We start from the raw sequence: 21429 nt of genomic DNA on the forward strand, positions 1-21429 counted from the left end.
AAAAAAAAAAAAAAAAAAGAAAAAGAAATTGATGATGCCTGGTGTGTCCTGTGAAGTAGGGGTGGAATCAAGAACTCAAACGGAGTTCCCTCTTTTTTAAATAATTGAACAAATATCAGGCAACTTTATGTCTCTAAACCTCAATTTTCTCATATACAAAATGAGGACCAAAATAGTGTGACTCTCCTAGAGTTGTTTTGAGAATTAAATGCTTAACATGGTATCTGGCACATAGCCAGTTTTCAATAGGCATTTATTGATATTGTGGTTGTTATTAATACAGCGCCTATTGCTAGGCACTGAGGAGACAGGACAGGCATGGTTCTGTTACGGAGCTCGCTGCCTTTAGGAGCAAGGAAAGAAAGTGCTGCATAAACAAAGCTCAAGATAAACCTAGAGGTGTGAGGGGCTCACTTGCTATGGCTGACATCCCTTGCAGGTAAAGGTGGGGAAGGGGGAGAGCTCCAGGTGTGGATCAAAGAAGCCAAGAACTTGACGGCTGCCAAAGCAGGAGGGACTTCAGACAGCTTTGTCAAGGGGTGAGTCCCTAGACCAGCCCCAGACTAACCAGTTTCAGAACAAGAGAGCTAAGAGAAGAACCCAATTTAACTTTCTCTGTGGATATTATCCAGTGTGTCTTACCACTCCCGGCAACCAAATTTGTTCCTGAAATTAGGTAATGACAAAACCTCCACCACCTTTGCACTGCTCTGAGCCCAGTTTGGACTGGGCTGTAGACTTGATATTCCAAATAAGAGGGTTGTAGACAGGTTCTGACTTTTGTCTGACTCATGCTCTTAATTAATTCTGGGTAAAAATCTGTGCCTTCTGACTGTCTAGATTTGGGAACTCAGGCCTTTGTTTCCCACAATTTTTAAGCTTTCCCCAAATGACAGATTTGTCTTAATTTATCTAGAAATCATGTTTGGCTAAGCTTACAGATATTACTGTTGGTTTTATTTAAAGAGATAAATTGTCTAGTAGAAACAGAGCCAAATATTTAAAACCCATTTTCAGTGGAGCACAGAATAGCCTCACTAATACTATTACATTCATTTTCTCTCTAGGTTAAAGGAATTGAATCAGGTGAATGATCTAGTAGAGATAGTGGGAACTCTGCTTCAGCAGATTCAAGGAGGGGCGTGTGTACTAGGATCTGGATGTGGGTTCATCTTCCTGTGCTAGTCCTGTGGTAGGGGAAAGGGGAATTTAGAGAGATAACTGCCAGCTTTGAGTAGGCTATTGATTACTCCCCGCCCTCTGCCAGATACCTCCTTCCCATGAGGAACAAGGCCAGTAAACGTAAAACTCCTGTGATGAAGAAGACCCTGAATCCTCACTACAACCATACATTTGTCTACAATGGTGTGAGGCTGGAAGATCTACAACATATGTGCCTGGAACTGACTGTGTGGGACCGGGAGCCCCTGGCCAGCAATGACTTCCTGGGAGGGGTCAGGCTGGGTGTTGGCACTGGTGAGATCCCCTCCCTCATCCTCACTTGTCTGAAGGCTTCTTGTCTGTTTTAGTCCTATTACCACCCCCGCCCCCCCAACACAAAGCTCCTCTGTGATGAAAGTTGTCTTCTTTCCTTTCAGTTAACATTCAGCCAATACTTATTGAGTGCCTACTATGTGCCAGGACTAGGGGAAGGCTGAGCTCATGCACTGATATATGCACAGATAAATGTAACCCTGATTGCCAGGAACTCCATAATCTTCCCACCAAAAAAATCTACAAACCTACCTATATGTATGTACCTATACATTCCATCTTCCCTCCTGTTAATAATGAAACAAGGGTCCTTGCTAGCAAAAGCCAAGCTCTCTCCAAGTGCTCTGGGCCACCTCCCCCCACCCTTCTCAATGACCTCACTTCTATAATCTTCATCTCTCAGTTTCATCCTCCCTACCTACCAGGGGTGAATACAGATATGCTCTGGTATTTCCAATCTTATGAAACAAAAATAAACCTTCCCTTGACCACACGTTCCCCTTCTAGTTTCTTAGAAAGAATTGTCTCCACTTCTCACCTCTCCTTCAGCTCTCCTTCACTGTGATCTGCTTTTGTCCCATCACTCTGCTGAGCAGTTGCTCTTGCCAAAGTGTTGTTCTCATCTCACTAGAATTTTCAGCACCATTTAACATAGTAGATCACTCCTCTTCACTTGAAACACTGAACTTCTATTGACACTGCATTCTGATTCCCTTTTAAGTTACTCCTCACCCCTTCTCAGTTTTCTTTGTAGTTGCTGCATTCTATACCCAAACTCTAAATGTTGGTGCTTGGTAGAGCTTAGTCTCGGATCCTCTTCTTTGCCCTCTGTCCAGTCTCTGCACCTGTATATTAATATACTTACATATTAATAATCACACAGAACATTTAACATGAAGCATATAGACTGATGTTTTTACACATGTAAGTCAATTCATGTCAGTCCCCTGTTAAAACCCCTCAGTGGCTTTCTGTTGTGCTTAGAAAACAATCCAAAGTTCTTACCATGTCTACAGGTCCCTGTGTAACCTGTGCCCTCTATTCCTTTCTGATCCGTCTCATATCACTCTTCCCCTTGCTCACTATGCTTCAACCACATAACTTTCTGGTCTCCAAATATACCAAGCTCATTCCCACTTCAGAACCTTTGCAATTATAGTTTTCTCTGAATGGAAAGTCTGGTTCCTTCTCATCCTTCAGGTCTTGGTTCAAATGTCACCTTCTCAGAGAGTTCTCAGACCACTCCATCTGCACAGTAGGTCCTGAATCAGGCACTACACATCACCCGTTTATTTACATCATAATGTTAATCTCACTATCTGAAATACTCTTATTTACTTGTATGTTTTCTGTCTTCTCTATTCCAATGAAAGTTGCCTGAGGACAGGGACTTTTTCTGCTTTGTTTACTAGTGTCTCTAGAGCCTAGAAGAGTACCTGGCACACAGTAGGCACTCAATAAATGTTTGCTGAATTAATGGGTGAATATACAAGAGAATAGGAATGGGGCCACATACGATCCTCATTTCTGACCTGGAGTCTGCAGCTAGAGGAGAGGTCTTTAGCTTTAAAAGAAAAAAGTTGGCCGGGCGCGGTGGCTCGCGCCTGTAATCCCAGCACTTTGGGAGGCTGAGGCGGGCGGATCACGAGGTCAAGAGACTGAGACCATCCTGGCCAACATGGTAAAACCCTGTCTCTACTAAAAATACAAAAAAAATTACCTGGGCGTGGTGGTGCAGGCCTGTAGTCCCAGCTACTCTGGAGGCTGAGGCAGGAGAATCGCTTGAACCCAGGAGGCGGAGGTTGCAGTGAGCCAAGATCACACCACTGCACTCCAGCCTGGTGACAGAGTGAGACTCTGTCTCAAAATAATAATAATAATAAAAGGAAGAAGTTTAAGTACTGTAGTCCCAGCTACTCTGGAGGCTGAGGCAGGAGAATCGCTTGAACCCAGGAGGCGGAGGTTGCAGTGAGCCAAGATCACACCACTGCACTCCAGCCTGGTGACAGAGTGAGACTCTGTCTCAAAATAATAATAACAATAATAATAAAAGGAAAAAGTTTAAGTACATTTGGCAATAGCTCTGGCATGAGGTGTCAGGCGCTAGAACTCTGTAACAGCCTCAGAATACAAAGTCTCTAGTAACTGCGTGCCATTTGGAGTCTGATTTCACCAACCCAGAGTCTCTTGACAGAGTCTCAGGAGTACAGGTGAGGGAGCACTTCCCAGACTGCTGTGCCCATCAGCCCATCCTCACAGAAAACTGTTATGGGGTGGCTACTCTTGCTGTACAACCCATCTTCCCTGGTGGGCTGAGAGTGGGGCCCCTCTTTAGCCTCCTCTGGTGTTTCTCCTCAGGGAACAGTAATGGGGAAGTGGTGGACTGGATGGACTCGACTGGGGAAGAAGTGAGCCTGTGGCAGAAGATGCGACAGTACCCAGGGTCTTGGGCAGAAGGGACTCTGCAGCTCCGTTCCTCAATGGCCAAGCAGAAGCTGGGTTTATGAGTCCCTGTCCTCTTCTGCAGGTCCAGCCCTGGCAAGGGCCAGTCAGAGGAAGTGAAGAAACCAAGAGCAAAGATTTATAATTTAATGTGTGTGTATAGATGTGTGTGTGTGTGTATGTGTGTGTGTGTACAAACATGTATTTTCTGCAAATCTCATTATGCTGGCTAGAGTGATGCAGACTTGTTCTCCTTTTTAAAGCAGTCTCAAGAATAAGCATCTCTTCAAAATGTTTCTGTGTATAATCTAGTATATTTTCAGAGTCCATTTTTCCTTATGTCTTTATAAGGTTTACTTAACTTAAAAACATATTTTAAAACAATCTTTTATCTTCTGTCTTGCTATCATTGTTCCTGCTTCCCTAGGAAACCCTGGCTACCTTTGGCATTAGGACCAGTCTGGGTTTTAAGGCTCTGGGAAGCAGGGTTGGGTTACTAAAGACAGAGGAATGTGGGGGAGAGGTGAGTAGTTCCTTCCTCTTTCTCCTCTCCAGTTTATGCTTTTAACTTATTTTCTACCTTGATAAACTTCTGGAACTTGGCTTTTAAATTTAACTGTTCTAGTTTTTAAGCAGTTTCCACCTTGCTTTGGTCTAATGCTTTTCTTTGAAATGCTAACAGAATTCCCAAGCTTTTTCCAGTTCTAGACATCTTTACTAGACCTTTGGGGGACTCTTATAATGGAGCTGCTTTAGAAAAGCACTTCAATTAGATAATGTATTTTGACTAAAAGTCATGAGCATGCCCAGTGAGAGCTTCTAGCTGATCTCAGAGGACCAGAGTGACTGAGGGTAAAGTGTCTCACAGCCCATGCTGAATTTTCTGTATTTTAAACTGATATTGCAGTCATTGGAGAGAGAGCTCCTCATTTCTCGAATGAAAGATGAGATATATTCATCCTCATGTACCACATCTGTCTTAGTGTTTGTGTCTGGGGTGTGTTATCAAACAGCATGGTCTACATACCACTGTGTCAGTCAGAAGAACCAAGTGTTATCTCAACTGGCCCAGTGTTTCTCCAGGCTAGGGACTGTTAAGGGCTCTAAGGGAATGTAGACAAAGTCTCCCTGTGGTTCTGACTTCCTGCTTGATGAGCTTTCAGTTCCTGTTTTTGCTATTGTTTCCTAAATTTGACCTACATATTACATGGGTGTAGTGTGTTAAGGCTTTTCAGAGAAGGGTCTAGTGAGCTAAGTTTCATTTTCTGGTACTCACTGATCCAAACTGACCTTTCTGTTCTTATAAGCGTTTCTAGCCAAAGTTGTGTGTGGAAGGAGTGTATAGCAGAGAGGAAATCCCTTTCAACAGAATCAGCTGCTAACTGATTTCCTATAAGGACACTGGATTAAGGGCAGCTACAATGGTTTCTATTGTATGTATGAACCGAATGGAGGAATGTTTTCAAAGATTGATTTGGTGTGGATTGCAATTGTAATGGAAGGCATAACTTGGGATCCCGGGCTGTAACTTGCTCTTTTGTTTCCCACCCCCCGACATGTACGTGTGCTTTAATAAAGCTTTCTCACTTGTCAAATGTTTGCGTTTGTTAGTTCTATAAATGCTTTTGTCTCTGATGTCCTAACTCACTGTTGCTTTTCCCATGGCTTGAAGGATAAGAACCAAAGTGATAAATGCTCTTCCCTAACCATCCTGTGCTGATTGAAGAAAATTTGCCTTTTCCCGCATTGCTGCCTGATACCTTAAATGCCTGATACCTTTGCTGAGCTTCATCCCTTGTCCTTTGTGTTTAGTATCTAAGGAGAGAACTGAGAAATCATCCTAAAAGTGGCACCACTTTTCTGTCTCGTAACAAAGGAACCCTTCCTTTAGCTTTGTAGACCCTCCTATACTGGAGGAAGGAGAGAGATGTTCATACAGGAGGTGAGGGAAGACATTCCCTGCTATAAGCACTTCTTTCTGGATCCTTCAATTTCTCTGGGAGGCAGGGACTTTTTCTTTTACTCCTCCTACCATTATGTAGTTTTGAGAGAGAAATAACACAGGTGCCAAGTAACCCAGCTCAGAAATAAGGCTCTCGATTTCTAGGCAGAACCCAAGCAATTCTTGACCTCTTGTGCACAAGGGCATTAATATATGTCAAATGCTGCTTATGTACAAGGCTTCATATACTATTTCTTTAATTTCTCCAACCACTTTATGAAGTAGGAAATCTTCCCTTTTTACAGATGAGGAAACTCAAGCCCACTGTCACGTGACAGAGTTGGGCTTTGAACCAAAGTCTGACTACTGCACCATGCGGCCTCCTGTGAGAATGATATGTGTGTTATGGGTGAAGAGTCAAAGGAAGAGATGACTCATCTCTTCTAAAATGTATTAAATAAGTTCAGTTTACAAAAAGTAGGACAATCAGAATGCTTTGGGTATTACCTAGCCAACTTAGTGACTGTACTGCTTGTGAGTGAGTGTGTGTGTATGTGAGAAAGAGATAGACAGAGAAGTAGGGGAGAGGGACAGGCAGGATAAGAGAGAGTGGGGCATGGGGGAGAAGTGGGAGAGAGGTGGGCAGAGAGAGAGGTACAATATATACAGGGGTCGGGGTAGCCCCTTTGGGTCTGGCTGTGGGCCTTATTCTGCTGCTGTCTCTCCCCTACTTTAGAAGTTAGGCTCAAATCCTCATCTTCAAAGGACTACAAAGGAGGTTACTGTAAAACTTTACATAAAGAAAGCAAGATTGACTTGCCTTGACTATTCAAAATGAAATTAAACAAAAGCTCCTCAGTTGCATATAAATGTTCCTTGAGTCAGGTCCAGGTGGAGCTCTGTTTCGCAGATAGTGGGCCTGCTCTGTTTGGGCCTTTGACCTGCTAGCATGTCCTGGCTTGCCACTTGAAGTGTTAGCGATAAACACAAGGAAGGGCATTCATCTCGCCCAAGGTGCAGTCTTTGCCTTTGGAACCACAGACCTAGTCTGACCAGAGATTTCCCACATGAACTCATTGTATCTGCCTTCTGCCCAAAACTTGCCTGCTGCCTCTCACAGTTCCCATATTTCCCTGGAGGGAAGAGGGAGAAGGGACCTTTTTGCTCCAACTTTGAACATTTCCTCCGTGTTCCATTCTACCCAGCAACTCCCTAATTTTTTATTTTGCATTTAAAGAATGAGATTTCCACTAAAACCCCAGTGGAAGGAGCTTCTCTCTGACTCACTGCTCCCCCCATTTGTTCTGGGCTCATGATTTATGTCCCATCACTCTGCTTTCAAGACTGAATTTTCTCAGGTTGAGAGCCTTTCATTTCCCTCTTTCCTCCTGAGCCCACTCTGAGCCTTGTGTCTGGGCAGGATTATAGAACATGGAAACTTTCTCCTTGCTTACAGCTTTCAGTTGTCTTTAAATGGAAAGTAGGAAAAGAAGTAGCATCAGGATGGCATAATGTCTAAGAACATTATGCCTCTAGAGCCAGGCTGCTGGTGTTGAAATCCTGACTCTGCCACTTACTAGCTGTCTGATCTTAGGCAAATTGCCTAATCTCACTCAATTTCAATTTCCTCATCTGTAAAATGGGGTTAATAACAGTACCTACCTCATAGGGTTCTTGTGAAGACTTCAGAGTCAATCAGTAGAGAGTTTAGAACAGCACCTGGCACATAGTGCTCGAGCATTATGAGCTCTGCCTCCCCATCCAGCCTGCTTCCTTCTCCCCTGAAGTCATCCACTGATGACCCCCTGAGTAATGCTGAAGGAGAGAGGCTGCTGAGTCTTAGCTATGACTCCGGGTTTCATGACTGTATGAAAGAAGCTTCTCAGCAGCAAGGGAGAGAACACTTTTCTTTCAGACACTGGCACACCATTGAGAGGGACTGCAGTCAGAGCAGGGATCTGTGTGTGGCTCCACCTCGAATTTTAGGCCTGGTAAGGCTTGATTTTTGTGCTGCTATAGCTCCCACCTGCTCTGTGCTCATCTCTCAAAAGGGGATGAGTATCTGAAGAAGTTAATACATGAGGCCGAGTCTGTTTTGCTTTTCTTTCCCTGCAACCCGCAGTGGTGGTTTTGATGTTTCCTAAGTAACAAGCTGGGAACTCCTCTGAAGAAGGGAGAGAATTGTCTGCCTTCTGCTACAGAAACGGGAGGCCTCAGGAAGAAGGGGTTCTTTTCCCTGAGCCAGCTGGAGGGCCCCAGAGAGCATTCTGCTCTGATTGGATACATCTTCCCAAGCTCTCTCCCACTGCAGGGTTTTCCTAACAGTGAAGTGATGGTTCAGATAACATTTGCTGCCCAATGCCCTAGAAGGGGAAATGACAAACAAGTTCAAGAGTGTTTTGGGCCGGGCGTGGTGGCTCACGCCTGTAATCCCAGCACTTTGGGAGGCCGAGGTGGGCAGATCATGAGGTTAGGAGATTGAGACCATCCTGGCTAACACGGTGAAACCCCATCTCTACTAAAAATACAAAAAATTAGCCAGGCATGGTGGCGGGCGCCTGTAGTCCCAGCTACTTGAGAGACTGAGGCAGGAGAATGGCATGAACCCGGGAGACGGAGCTTGCAATAAGCCGAGATCACACCACTGCACTCCAGCCTCGGCGACAGAGAGAGACTCCGTCTCAAAAAAGAAAAAAGTTTTGTACCCTGCTACCTCATCCTATAAGGAAAATCCAGCTACACTTGCTTAAAGTGTAAGCTGGTTTCTGTTGTGCTCATGCTGCCCTCTGCTGTCACCTCGGGGTAGAGGAACCAGTTAAAACAGCCAGTTCGTGAGTGAATTTAGGATTTACTTTTCTGAAAGACTTTGGAGAGCTGGGCAGGGGCCCGGGTTAGGAAAGGAAGAACTTCTACCCCCAACCCACTGCCCAAGGCCTGTCCTCAGTCCCTACCTAGCTTCTAGGGAAACTATTAAACAGCCCTAAAAGGATGCCTGGAAACGTTGTAGGATTTGGCAAACTCACCCCCTTCAGAGTCCTGTCCCTAGAACTGTGGGAAACCATTTCCTCCTTTTATTAGGTCTCAGTTTCAGCTAACTAGAGGAGCTTTTCCGTTGACTTCAACCATGCCCTGGCTCAAGTTCACTCGCATATGTCCCTTTGCTCCTGGCGCTGGGTCAACTCCTGATTGCTCAGTAGGTAGTCATCAATGAATGTGAAGATTTCCTCAGGGGTGACAGGTTCCATGTAGCGGTCTCGGTCAATGCCCTGCTTGTCAATCAACACCATATTGAAGTAGGAGCGAGTGAGGCGCTGAAATTGCCTAGAGAGAGCAGCCCAGGGAGGTATGAGACCTTGTCTGGGCACCTATCCCCCCAGGCTCTACTACCCTCTGACTTTTTGCACCTCCACTCATGGACTAATTCCTTCCCCACCTCATCCCTGGTCCCCATCCCCTCTACTTCCTGTCTCAAGTCTCTTTGTTTTTCTGTGTTCAGACTCTACTCTTGCTGCCTCTATGCATCTAGTTCTGCTGAGCAGCCCCTTCCTCACCTCAGCTGCGACAGCTTTGTTATTAACAGGCAGTGCTTTCATTGTAGGCCCTTTTAAGCGGGGCTATCACATATTGCTGTGCAGGCTGCACAGGGTGACTCCAGGGGCCACCCGCTGCAGAGACTGTGCTGTGTATGCACATCATACATGGCAGTCCTTAGACTGATAAATACCTTCTGGTTAACTCTTCCATCTGTAGCTGCAAGTCTGCAGTCTCCCTCTGAGTGTTTTCTAGTCTCTTCTCTAATTGGGACTGAATCTTTCTGTCCCCACTGAGACTGCGCTCTAGAGGCAGGTACAGTTTCTCTATTGTTTAGAGGCACTGCTCTACAACAGAGCAGTAATGGCTTTACTGGCCCTGAATATATGTGAAGGTATTAGAAGGGTGATACTGGATAGATAATGAGAAAGACCCACTTCTTCCATTACCTGTCACCTCTAATATTCTCTTCCCCTGGAGTTGATAGATATGACTCAGATTTCAGTGCTTAAAGATGCCTTTTGTGACGGGCATGGCGGCTCATGTCTGTAATCCCAGCAGTTTGGGAGGCCGAGGTGGGCAGAACACCTGAGGTCAGGAGTCTGAGACCAGCCTGGCCAATATGGGGAAACCTGTCTCTACTAAAAATACAAAAATTAGCTGGGCATGGTGGCGCACACCTGTAATCCCAGCTACTCGGGAGGCTGAGGCAGGAGAATTGCTTGAACCTGGGAGGTGGAAGTTGCAGTGAGCTGAAATCGTGCCATTGCATTCCAGCCTAGGCGACAAGAGCAAAACTCCATTTCAAAAAAAAAAAAAAAAGATGCCTTTTGCTCCTTTGGAGAATGAAGGCAAACAGATGAGGCCAGAAAACAAGAGCCGGGGCTTATCTGAGTCAAGTTTGGGTTTACTGTCTCAGCCCTGGCTGTGCTTCAGAGTCCCCTCAGGTGCCTTTGTAAAAGCACATTCCTAAGGTGGTTTAGGGTGGGCCTGGTCATCTGTATTTTAAGCCCTCATTTGATTCTGATGTTCTGCCAAAGTAAAGAATTCTCTGGTCTTACCTAATGAACCCATAAGAGTTCAAACACAAGAAGTGCCCCGAGAGAGTAGTGTCTGATGGTTCCCCAATAGTCCGCTTTTGCCAGTGTCCTGCCTAGGGTTTCTCCCTGGGCCCCAGCCACCCTCCCCCACACTGCGCTTGGCAGCCTCCCAGCCTGGACCTGAGCTCCTCGATGATGTTGGCTGACAGCTGTTGCTCCCGGATGCGCCCCACCTCCTGAGGTGGCTGTCCCACCAGTTCAATGATGGTCACATGCCGCAAATCCAGTCCACAGGTGGATTGCTGGGAGGGAGAGAGAACGTTTTACACAACAGGGCTGTGTGTTCAAACCTAAGGCTACTTGGCTGATTCCTCCTGGGACCACATGAAGCAGTGTGGGAAAGGAGCCCCTTCTCCCCCAGTGATCACGTAATCACACTGTGGGGTCTACAACAACCTGTTCCCTGTGTCATTCCTGAAGTACTTGCCCCAACAGTGCTTCCTTCATTCTACTGAAACCAGTTACACAAAGTTGGGTAGAGAAGAGAAATTCAATGACTAAATTGCAGGAACATAATCATTGTTTAACTTTGCATAGGTTTTAAATTACATAAGTTCTTAATGAATAGCCAATGTGATATGATAATGGCTGTTGTTTATTGAATACACAAACCTAATGCTTTGTAGATGTAATCTAATCCTCACAACACCCCTCACAAGCCAGGTAGTGACAATAACATGCTGAGCCAAGATTCAAACTGAGGACTGATGCCCCCTGCCCAAGCATGTGCTCTTTACCATTAGGCTACCTGGCCAGGGCCTTCGCTCAGTCTCCAGGATTTCTCCAAAACTGTGCCCCGTGCTCTTTTCATTACCCCTTGTTACCTTCCTCGCACTGGGCAGCACAGCTTGCAGTCCTACCCCGGATCTCCATCCTGCCTTGTCTTGCAGGATTACCTACTAGCCAGTTACCAGGGTGAGGTTTAAAGAGACCTTGAATACTGCCCGGCACCCCCACTCTGTTTCATCTTTGGGCTTCTCTTCTAGTCCTCACCCTCAGGGTCACTATGCTGGCTGACAGGTTCCTTTTCTTGTTCTTACTCCCTTGCTTCCAACTGAACTGTTGCCTTGGTCATCCTTTTTGGGTCTCTGGATGAATAAGGCCTTTTTGGTCTAGACCCTCCAGCTTTTTTTTTTTTTTTTTTTGTAAAACTACTTCCATCCTGGGCCCCTGAATGTTCACTGAGCAACTTCTAAGATTCAACCTTTAGAAACCTCCTAAGTAGCTTTTTCTCCCACGTGGGTATCCAGCCCCTTGCAGCTCCCCAGAGCTGCTTTTGTTAGTCTTGTCAGCATACACTGCATTATCTTCAGTAACCTAGCCTGTTCTTTTATAAGTCCCCATAATTATATTTATTCTGTCCTATCGACCTCTCCCTACCAGTGGCTTTGGCTAGGTATCTCTTATGTTAAAAACTGTCATGCAACTCTCTCATTTTACTTTGAGATATCATAATGCTTTTCCTTCTTTTCTGCTCCTGCTAGTGGCTAAGAGCACAGATTCTGCAGCCAGACTCCCTGTGTTCAATCCCAGCTCCACCACTTACTAGCTAGTGAGCTTGGGCAAGTGACTTAATCTCTATGCATCAGTTTCCTCACCTATTTAATGGGGATAACAATAGTATCTACCTCCAAAGGGTTGTTGTGAGAATTGGATGAATATGTGTAAAACCCATAGATCAGTAATGGATACCTACGTAGCACTTACTGCATAAGTGTTCGTTAGTGCTCTTATTCCTTGAAAACATAAACATAGTTAATTCCCAACATTTACATTTGATCATAGCTGTCTTGCAAGTCTCTTCAGAGTGCTTTGCCACACTCCCTTCCCATCTTTCACCCAGCTCCCTGCAAGTCACAGCCACCACTCCAGTGACTTTATTGCCTTTTCAGTAAAAGCAGTTTCAAAAATGTGCTAAATATGTCTATGGTAAAACTGATCAAATGCTATCCACAAAAAGTTTCAGGAAGTAGGTAAGGTTTGTGCTGCAGAGAACATCTCTGATTTGGAAAAGGTAAGGGGTAATTTACAGGAGATAAGCCCTCATTAGGGGAGTGGGCCTTACCTGTAGCATAGAGATCTGCATTTTATAATATCGGTTGGAGGGATCAGGAGCTGAGATGATGAGGAGTCGCTGTTTCTCATAGAATTGATCCAGGAGACCAGCAGCTGAGTTGACATTGACGTTAATCTTCATAGCTAGGGCAGAAGCAGGTGACCAGTCAGAGTACAGCTTCTCCTCCATCCCAGCTTAGGTAACCTAACATCTTGAGGTGTTCCAGTCTTTCAGGTTACCTCTCTCTGGCTGTTTCTCCTGTCCCTTGGGGGAAATCCTAAAACAATACTTGGAGATTTTAAACACTTCTTCTTGGGGTAGCAGTAGTCTATGGGGGAATGTTAGTCTTTAAATTAGACACATCCCAGAACCCCCCATTCCCACATCATATACATTGTTATTGGACCCCTGTGCCATGAGGAAGATCCTCCAAAGTTCCCCAAATCACCACATCCACTTGCCCCTGTTTCACTCACGAGTACAGATTGGTGGTGAACCTGACCACTGGCGGCTGGATTGACAGACCCGGGAGGGTGTCCCCTGGCGATCATAACCGCCATCACAGTGGTATTCACAGGTGGCACCATAGTTGTCCCCTGCTGAGGTGCAGGTGAGGTAGCCATGCTGCGGAGGTTTCAGAGTTGGGCAGCGTCTCACTGTCAGGGAGGAGCTCAAGTTAGAAGTTATGGTGTTCCTTATAAGAAGGAAAGGCTAAGAGGGTGCCCATGCTGGGCTTTCTAGACCAGAAGACTTAGGATGATCAGAAAAATGGCTTTTCTATATTTCCAGTGGCTGGGGATGGAGCTGGAATTTTCCTTTCTTAAGGAATTAAATCTGAAATGCAGACAAAGGTTTGTAAAGTCTGGAAACACAGGTGAATATACATGTTGTCATCAAAAGACTGACAGTCTTTAAAGGAAAATAATATCTGTTTCCAGACTTTATGGACATGCTGTGTAAAGATGACTACCTTGCAGAATTCATCTTAATAGCAGAAATAAGTTGGAGGAATCTTAAATGTTCATTGGTAGGAGAAGGGTTTAGCAAATTATGATATATTCTTAGAGTAGAATATTATGCTGTCATTAAAAATATTTCTGAAGAATTTTAAAATAACATGAGACAATTACTTTGTTAATGAAAGGTGAAAAGGATGATTTATGATTGGATATACAGTATAATCTCAACTATATATTTTTTAAAGTATGTATAGAAAAAAGACTGGAAGGAAAATACCAAAAAGCTAATAGCAGTTGCCTCTGGATGATGAGGTAATACATTTTTCCCCTTTATATATTTCCTTATTTATCAAATGTTCAACAATAAGCCTTAATTATCTTTATAATGAGAAAAGCAAAACAAAACAATACAACACAAAGCAAAGAGGAAGAATCAGGCAGCCGATACCACCAATTTTAGCAGAGGTGAATGATAGAATGAAGGCAGATTACATGTGATCATTTTGAAGTCTAAGAAAAGAAACAGATAAAGAATATCCTTGTGAATTTTATCTGGATTTAGGATAACGAGAGTCTTGTTGATGAGAGTCTTGTTGGAGAGTAAAGGTTTCAGAAACATGTGTATGCACATGTAATGTTGGCTTCCTAAATAAGCCTGTTTGGTGAACTTGTTTTTCTCCCTCCCCAGTATAAATGAGGTGTGTCTCTTCCAGATATAGAGAGGAGAGACATGGGGTGGGTCAGGGTAGAGAAGGATTAATGAACAATATGGAAACTAAAGAATTCTTTCTGACCTTGTACTTTCACAATGAACTTGCAGCTGGCCCGGTTGTAGGCTCGGTCATAGGCAGTGTAACGAATCACGTGCTCCCCTTCAGGAAATTGAGAGCCAGGCTCAGGGCCCCGAAGTGTCACCCTGCACGGGACAGGGTGAAAGAAACACTGAGGAAAGAAACCCTTAGAATTGAAGTCTGAGGCACATCCCCACTGTCACCTTAGCCTGTGCAGTTTCAGTGTGACCAGCCTGAATGACTGAGAGAAGCCGAGGGAAGGCATAAGCGGCATCCATTATTCAGGCTCACCTGGTGATGGTACCATCAGCAGAATCTTTCACCAATGGTGGGTCCCAGTATACTCGAGCAGTCAATTTCTCTGGCTCTGCCATCTTCTCACGTGAGTGGGGACAGCGGATCTTGGGGGGATCTATGTCTGCCAAGGTGAAAAATCAAGTGCTGACTCCTGGGCCCCCTGCTTTCCCTGGAGGGAATCCACTGAAGCAGTGCCACACACCACACACCACACACTGGGTAGGTAAAAAGTTCAAGGTGCTCAGGGAAACTGGGGAAGGAAGCCCAACTCCAGGGGAGAAGATCATTTTGTTCAGCAAATACCCAGGGTGCTACCCTCATAGCTAAGAGGAATGCCTTCTGTGGTGAGAATTCCACATCTCTTGTCGATATAATGCTGAGGTGGCTCTTTGCACCAGGACAACTGGGAGCAACCAGCATTTACCTACACATACAGGCTCGCCTCCACTCCATCTCCCATCTTCCATGCAGATTCGGCTGCGATCACCTTCCAGGTGGTAGCCACTGGAACAGCTATAGTCACAGCGAGAGTCAAGAAGCACTCCATTTGTGCAGGTGTAAGTGCCACTAGTGATGAATGGCAGTGCGTGGCATCTCATCTCTAAGAGAAAACCAAGTGGCAAGCTCAGTGGCTTGTGCAACTATGTGGAGGTGATGTCTGGGCATCTAGCACAGGGAGAAACGTATCAGAGAGGGCAGAAAATACAAAAACCCTACCTGAACTGCCCTTACATTTTTGTGCCGAACTGCCTTTTCCCCTAATTGTCTTTGTATTTTCGTAAAGTATAGCAGCACCCTTGGGCAGAGGGGTGTCAAAAAAGTAAATTACTTGTCCAAGCATATAGACTTCAAAATCAGACCTAACATTGTACATTGCCAAAATCTATAGAATATGCAACAAGAGTGGGCCTTAATGTAAACTATGGAATTCAGGTGACAATGATATATTAATGTATGCTCATTCAACTGTAAAAAGTGTAACACTCTGGCGGGAGATGTTGACAACAGGGGAGGCTGTACATGTGTGGGTGCAGGGGATAAATGGGAAATATCTATATCTTTCATTCAGTTTTGCTGTGAACTGAAAACTTCTCTAAACAAATAGAATCTATTTTAGAGGGGGAAGTAAAACAACTTATCAAGAGAAAAAAAAAAAAAATCAGACCTGAGTTTGCATCCCAGTTCCACTTCTTACTAGCTCTGTAACTTTAAGAAGTTGCCTCATCTCTTTGAGTCTCAGTGTTTTCTTCAGTGAAATGTGGAAATGTGGATACCTCACAGGATTGTTGTATAAATTAAAAGAGACAATGCATATATCCTCTGGGCTCATTTAGGGCCTTAGTAACTGTGAATTTTTGTCTCTTATTCCTCAAATGCTAGATGCCCTTGAGCACGTTCAAAGCTGCTTTTCTCCTCCAGGCATACTCATACAATTTTGGGGCTTCCTTAGGCACTGCCCAGCTGAGGCTCACTTACATGCCAACTTGGGCTGACTCTCTGTCTGGGCAAGAATACAAGTCAGAGCAGTGCCTGGATGGCCAGGTGTGGTATTTGGTAAAAGAGGAATCCATGTGCCTTGGACACCACATGTGGCAGAGGTGGAGCCTGTCACCATGGATTAATTGTGAGCTTATGCTTACTAAAGTCTTGTTGGAGATACCTGATACTTGAGAGAAGGAGGCCATATATTCCTTTAGGTTGTCTAACTTCTAATCCTGACTAAGTTTAATTGTTGAAGCTTTGAATAAAGATCTGTATAAGCTATATTCATTCTGTTTCCTGGCAAACAAGACTTAAAGATTATTGCATTTTCTGTTTTCCAGTGTCCCTTTGTAAAGACCTATGCAAAAATGACCTTCTTGAAATCAGGGCAAAGAGAAAAGATTTGTCTCTTCAGATGAATGTGTTTGCTTAGTATCATATGACAGGAAATATGATAGATCCAAAGCATTTGCCCTTTTGTCTCTTATGAGGAAAGTCAAAGCTAGATTCAATGCTCAAATGTAGTAATTGACTCATTGTAGGCACCTGGAAATATGTATGTCACCATTCTTTTAATTGATTTTATGTTCACTTGTACTTTACAGCCCTGTATTTTTCAATTGTGTCAGACCGATTCAAATTCATGTTGAAAATGATGGGATCTAAGTCCTGAAACAATTTAATTCCAGTCACCGAGAGGGGTGTGGTGACTGCCTGCTTTCTGGCTATCCAGCTTCTCTTCTCCTCTACAGCGTCTTCTCTGACTAGCCCCATTTCTTTATGAATGCTCAGCACTTCTGCATCCAGTTACATGACATTCATGTGCACACATTTGTGTTTCTATCCCATTCATCTATAAGCAGCCTGGGAGTATTTGAAGAATTGAGTAATACAGGAAGTGACCAATACAGGGCTGTGCATACATGGGTGTCCTACGAATGGTGTTCTGCCACGGACATATGGACAGGAAAAGCTCAGCTGCTAAAAGGCTGTGGAACTTGAGTAAGAGGTAGAGATTTGGAAGCTGAAGGGGGAAATGATTTGGAATGTGTATATATCAGTGTTTTCACATTCTAGACTTAGGGATTTTTCTTCTGACTTTCAGAAGAAAATGAAGAATAGCAGATGTTTCATAGCTTCACTGCCAAGGTCTTCTAAGGCTGTAGGCCAGGAAGTACAGCAGTTGACCACAAGTGGAAAAGAGTCTAAGACCACACATCCTTAGGAACTCCAGAAGGATCTAGGTCCACATCAGACCTCAGGCCCAAGCCTTAGCTCTGGCTGTGCACTCCTGGGCTCCCCGAGTCAGAAGAGATGGTTGCTCCTTAAATGCTCATATTGCTTGGACAGTAACCCAGAGAAACTGAACTCGAATGTTAGGATGGGGAAAGGCCCTGCTGGGGGGCTTGTGGAATATTCTCAATTTGTACTTGAGAGAAGGGCATATTAGTAACACCTCCAGGCATATACCCTCAGCAGCTGGCTGGCTGGCTTCTCTCGAATATATGCATCAGCATATGCACACACACAACTTACGCCTGCAGTAGGCAGTTCCAGACCAACGACGGCTTGGCAGGCATTGCACCGACCTTCTTCCAATCAGTCGAAAGCCCCGGTCACAGGAGAGCTCACAACGTGTGCCCAGGCTGCTGTGATAATTTCCTCCCCTCGGTGAGTAGCATGTGGCTTCTCCATCCTGGATATTTAATGTATAACACCATCGGGGGACTGTAGCAATAGAAGAAAGACAAGCTAGAAGTACAGTAATCAAGACAGTGTGGTGTTGGTGAAAAGACAGACAAATAGGTCAATGAAAAAAAATAGCCCAGAAGTAAACCCACACAGGTGTGTTGAAATTATTTTTGACAAAAGTGCAAAAACAATTCAGTGGAAGAAAGACAGCCTTCAAACAAATGGTGCTGGAGCACTTGTACTTCCATATGCAAAAAAAAAAAAAAACCCACCTCAACCTAAGTCTCACACCTTATACAAAAATTAACTCAAATGGGATCATGGACTTGAAAAAACAGGAGAAAGTCACCGGGATTTAGGGCTAAGCAAAGTGGTCTTAGGTATGACACCAACAGCATAATTAATAAAAGAAAAATTAAATTTTTTTTTTTTTTTGAGACGGAGTCTCGTTCTCGCCCAAGCTGGAGTGCAGTGGTGCAATCTCGGCTCACTGCAAGCTCCACCTCCCGCTTTCACCCCATTCTCCTGCCTCAGCCTCCCGAGCATCTGGGACTACAGGCGCACGCCACCACACCCGGCTAATTTTTTTTATTTTTTAGTAGAGACAGGGTTTCACCATGTTAGCCAGGATGGTCTCGATCTCCTGACCTCGTGATCTGCCTGCCTCGGCCTCCCAAAGTGCTGGGATTACAGGCGTGAGCCACCGTGCCCGGCCAGAAAAATTAAATTGTAATAAATTAATGAATTAATAAATTGGACCTTGTCAAAATTAAAAATTGTTCTGTGAAAAGACAAAGCCATAAAAAGGGACTAGTATTTAAAATATAGAAAGAACTCTCAAAACATTGAAAAAGCAAACAGTCCAGTTAGAACATGGACAAAAGATATAAACACACATGGCACTAAAGAGGATATACCGATGGCAAATAAGCACATAAAAAGATGTTCAGCATCATTAATCATTTGGGAAATGCAAATTAAAATCATAATGAAATACTACCTATATATCTATCAGGGAGGGTATCCTTAAAAAAAACTGGTAATACCAAGTGTTTGTGAAGATGAGAGAAACTGGAATTCTCATACATGTCTGGTGGAAATGCAGAAATACAGCCACTTTGGAAAATATTTTGGCTATTTCTTATAAAGGTAACACGATACCTTCTTATAGAGAAAGGTACACTTACCATATGACTCTGCAATCCCACTTAAAGGTATTTATGCCAGTGAAATAAAAACCTGTGTCCACATAAAATCCTGTACATGAGAGTTAAAAGTAGCTCTATTCATAATTGCCAAAAGCTGGAAACAACTCAAATCTCAAATGTCTTTTTTTTTTTTCAAGACAGAGTCTCCCTCTGTCGCCTGCAGTGGTACAATCTTGGCTCACGGCAACCTCCGCCTCCCAGGTTCAAGCTTGATTCTCCTGCCTCAGCCTCCCTAGTAGCTGGGACTACAGGCGTGTGCCACCACAGCCCAGCTAATTTTTGTATTTAATTTTTGTATTTTTAGTAGAGATGGGGATTCACCTTGTTGGCTAGAATGGTCTCGATCTCTTGACTTCTTAATCTGCCCGCCTTGGCCTCCCAAAGTGCTGGGATCACAGGCATGAGCCACTGTGCCTGGCCTCAAATGTCTTTCTACGGGTGAATGGCTGAACTAACTGTGGTGTAGTCATACAAAAGAATGAAGTGCTGATACATGATGCAACAACATCAATCAATCTCAAATGTATTTTGGGAAGTGAAAGAAGCCAGACTCAAAAAACTACATACTGTAGAATTCCATTTATATAACAAAAATATAGGGACATAGGCAAAAATACAGTGACAGAGTACAGATCAGTGTTTGCCAGAGATTAGGGGTAGAGGTAGGGAATAACATCAGAGGGGAAGCACTGGGCAAGAGTTTGAAGTGATGGAACTGTCTCATACTGTGGTGGGAGTTATGTGACCCTATGCATTTGTCAAAACTCACAGAACTGTACACCAAAAAGAGTGAATTTTTCTGTATGTATGTTTAACATAAAAATTTAAGGGATAATACAAAAATGTAAACTAGAGAGAGGAAGGGAATGTGACATCAAAGAAGGCTTCTTTGGAATGAAAGTCCAATCCCAGTTCAGTACTGAGCACAAAAGGTTATAGGGTTGTTAAATCATAAAGGCATCATAAAGATGCCTCACAGGCTATACAAAATAAATGACTCTTTAGTGGGTTCAGAGTTTAAAGGGGCACATATAAACAAGCAGAGAGCCACCTGCCCAAGGATGCACACACACAGCATGGCATGGGTCTGTTAGCCTAGGGTTGGGAAGGCTAAAGCCCCATATGAGTTGATTCAGTTCCCACATCCTAAGGGACATTCAGTTCCCACATCCTAAGGGACAAAAAAAAAGGGGGGAGCTTTGAAAAAAAAAAGTAGATGAGACACCAAAGGAACAAAGAAAGGCTAGAGCCTCTTTCTGAGTGCAACTGGAGAATGAAGACAGATGACAGTGAGAAATCTTTTCTTCAGTAAACACTACTCTTGGGGCTACCAGCATTACTTTTGAGCCTGTGGCAGTGACACATGGCTGCCATCTGGAGACACCATCTCCAAATTACAGAAAGTCTTTTAAGCACTACAGTTGCAGAGCTGTTGATTATAAGGCCACAACACATATCACAAAGATCTTATTTGGCAGACTGGGACCTCAACAATCACTCCCATTCTATATCTCTCCCACAGTCTGTCAAGGAAAATACACATCAGATTGGAATGGGTAGAATAAGTAAGAACGGTAAAGGGAAATATAAAGGTCAGGCTAAATGCTGAGACAGTAGAAGAGGCCCCAACTATTGTAAATAAGTTCAAATTTTCTGACCCAGAAAAATCCTAGCATAAAGAGAAAAACGTTGAAAGGCTGGAGAAGAGCAAACACAATCTCAGTTTTCAAATAAGGAAGAAGTCTCTGGGAACTATAGCCTAGTGACACTGACAGCACTGATAGCATAGTGTTCTAGAATATTTAAACATAAGGCGTATATGTTACACAGAGAAGTAGTGATCTCCAGGAACCCTCTGGAACAAGTAATTCCAGATTGACCTAATTTCCTGTTTGGGCAGGGTCACCAGACTGGTAGAGCAGGGGAAATGGTGGATACACTATGTGGAAGTAAGTGAGGCATGTGACAATGCTTTTCATGTCATTGATGTGGATGAGGTGAAATAGAGGAGAGGTGACAATATGGTTAAAATTTCGTAAGTGGCTGAGCAACTGTACCCAAAGAATGCCCATGGGAAGCTGATCGAGGATGTGGTTAAAAGAAATCAAGAAGGCAATTCCATTTACAATAGCTACAAAGAAATCTAGAAATAAACTTAACCAAAGAAGTGAAAACCTATACACTGAAAATTATAAAATATTGATGAAAGAAATGAAAGAGGACACAAAAAATAGATATGCCGTGTTCATGGATCAGAAGAATTAATATTGTTAAAATGACCATATTGCTCAAAGCAATTTAGAGATTCAATGCAATTTCTATCAAAATACCAACATCATTTTTCACAGAAGTAGAAAAAGCAATCCTAAAATTCATATGGAACTAGAAAAGCCAGAATAGCCAAAGCAATCCTGAGCAAAAAAAAAAAAAAAAAA

General features: G+C 43.8%; 2 protein-coding genes across 5 annotated transcripts in view; one reads left to right on the forward strand and one right to left on the reverse strand.

Moving 5' to 3' along the window:
- SYTL4 (synaptotagmin-like 4) overlaps nucleotides 1-5531 on the forward strand; it is a 56579-nt gene extending 51048 nt beyond the window's left edge. For all 4 annotated transcript variants that reach the window (XM_011954563.1, XM_011954562.1, XM_011954561.1 and 1 more), the window contains 3 exons: nucleotides 440-539; nucleotides 1268-1476; nucleotides 3853-5531. In XM_011954563.1, coding sequence (XP_011809953.1) covers nucleotides 440-539; nucleotides 1268-1476; nucleotides 3853-4001 — 458 coding nt within the window. In that variant the 3' untranslated portion in view covers nucleotides 4002-5531. The remainder of the gene's footprint in view (nucleotides 1-439; nucleotides 540-1267; nucleotides 1477-3852) is intronic.
- Nucleotides 5532-8714: 3183 nt separating this feature from the next.
- Nucleotides 8715-21429, reverse strand: part of SRPX2 (sushi-repeat containing protein, X-linked 2) — a 26644-nt gene continuing 13929 nt past the window's right edge. Inside the window, exons 4-11 of the mRNA XM_011954565.1 lie at nucleotides 17631-17822; nucleotides 15037-15213; nucleotides 14607-14733; nucleotides 14319-14440; nucleotides 13042-13221; nucleotides 12575-12708; nucleotides 10630-10751; nucleotides 8715-9199 (exon numbers count right to left, since the gene is read on the reverse strand). Coding sequence (XP_011809955.1) covers nucleotides 9019-9199; nucleotides 10630-10751; nucleotides 12575-12708; nucleotides 13042-13221; nucleotides 14319-14440; nucleotides 14607-14733; nucleotides 15037-15213; nucleotides 17631-17822 — 1235 coding nt within the window. The 3' untranslated portion in view covers nucleotides 8715-9018. The remainder of the gene's footprint in view (nucleotides 9200-10629; nucleotides 10752-12574; nucleotides 12709-13041; nucleotides 13222-14318; nucleotides 14441-14606; nucleotides 14734-15036; nucleotides 15214-17630; nucleotides 17823-21429) is intronic.

This window comes from Colobus angolensis, unplaced genomic scaffold (assembly GCF_000951035.1).
Source record: "Colobus angolensis palliatus isolate OR3802 unplaced genomic scaffold, Cang.pa_1.0 Scaffold385, whole genome shotgun sequence".
Classification (NCBI taxonomy): Eukaryota; Metazoa; Chordata; class Mammalia; order Primates; family Cercopithecidae; genus Colobus; species Colobus angolensis.